This window comes from Fragaria vesca, linkage group LG7 (assembly GCF_000184155.1).
Source record: "Fragaria vesca subsp. vesca linkage group LG7, FraVesHawaii_1.0, whole genome shotgun sequence".
Taxonomy (NCBI): Eukaryota; Viridiplantae; Streptophyta; class Magnoliopsida; order Rosales; family Rosaceae; genus Fragaria; species Fragaria vesca.
Window position 1 is genome coordinate 9,396,510 of NC_020497.1, and position 1,286 is coordinate 9,397,795.

Sequence of the window (1,286 nt, forward strand, 5' to 3'; positions counted from 1 at the left end):
AATGAGTTGATTCGTTTGAATATGGTCTGTAGTATCTGGAGCTGGATGACGATGATTGTTCCATTAATGGCCACGTGCCTGGTTCATTTGCTGATGGGAGAGTACAGGTAGATAAGATTGCAGCTGCTAATCTGGAGAAGCCTATAGCTTCAACTGAAGTCAAACCTCCATCTTTTGCATTAAATGAGAAGTCTGATAGCAGAACGTCTGATGGGTACGTACTTTGTCAGCAAATGAAATGTGAATTTGTAATTGCACGCCTTGCAAATTTCTAATTGTACTTGTATGTTCCTTTTGTCTGCAGTGTATATACAGTTGCGCCTGGTGCAACAGGTACCGTACCAAAACCAGTGCATACAGATAAAGCTGATATGAATAATTCAGATGCTGAAGTCCCTTTTAGGGTACCAGAAATTCTTGTGTCATCATCAGCAGCACCTACTAGCATATTTTCCACCAATTCTCAAGTTTCCAACAATTTAGCAAGTCAAAGTTCTCTCAGCAGCATGGCCCCCACTGCCAACACTAACAGTGGTAACAACATTGCTGCTACTAGTGCTGTTACCACCAGCAATCTTTTTAGCCCAGTTTCAGCACCATCCTTTTCAGCCGAACCCTGTTCTAAATTTTCAGTCTCTAGTGCAACTACGGTGACACAGGTACCTGAAAATTCTCCCTTGGAATTGTTAGGAGACAAAAACAAGCAAGATGGTGGTTTTGCTAATCTAAGCCGCACAGTTTTGCCTGGCACATCTACTACCAGTGCAGGCACAGAAAATAGTTTTGTGGGTGTTTCTGCTGCTGCGTCCTTCCCTACTGCCACCAATCAGTCGGGCCCTACTTTCAGTTCTGGTAGTGGATCCGGTCTTGGTGTCCAGGCATCACCTGGATTGTTGTTCAAATGTGAACCCTCATCTGCCTCAACTGCGTTAACATCTGGAAGTTCTTCCTTGGAATTCTTAAATGATAGGAACAAGCAAGGTGGGTCCTTTGGTACTGTAAGCAGTTCCTTGTTTTCTGGCACATTTGCAACAAGTGCAAGCGCATCAAGTAACAGTTTTGGGTTTTCTGCTGCTGCTTCCATGCCTACCGTTACCAGTCAGGCTCCTGGTTCTTCTCTGTTTAGTGGTGGCAGTGGAACTGGTTCTGGTACCCACCTGTCCCCTGCTGGGACAGGAGTTGCGGCTTCCACACAGAGTGCACCTGTTCAACCTGGCTCATCATCTTCCAGTTCGGTGTTCAATTTTGTAGGAAATACAGCTTTCTCTTCTGGGAGCTCTGCACTC

The 1,286-nt window shown here is 45.2% G+C and overlaps 1 protein-coding gene across 1 annotated transcript in view; it reads left to right on the forward strand.

Annotated features, from left to right (window-relative positions):
* The window catches only part of LOC101312207, a 5,265-nt gene that overhangs the window by 3,019 nt on the left and 960 nt on the right, over positions 1–1,286 (forward strand). The window contains exons 2-3 of the mRNA XM_004308514.1: positions 33–214; positions 305–1,275. Of these exons, the coding sequence (XP_004308562.1) occupies positions 33–214; positions 305–1,275 (1,153 nt within the window). The remainder of the gene's footprint in view (positions 1–32; positions 215–304; positions 1,276–1,286) is intronic.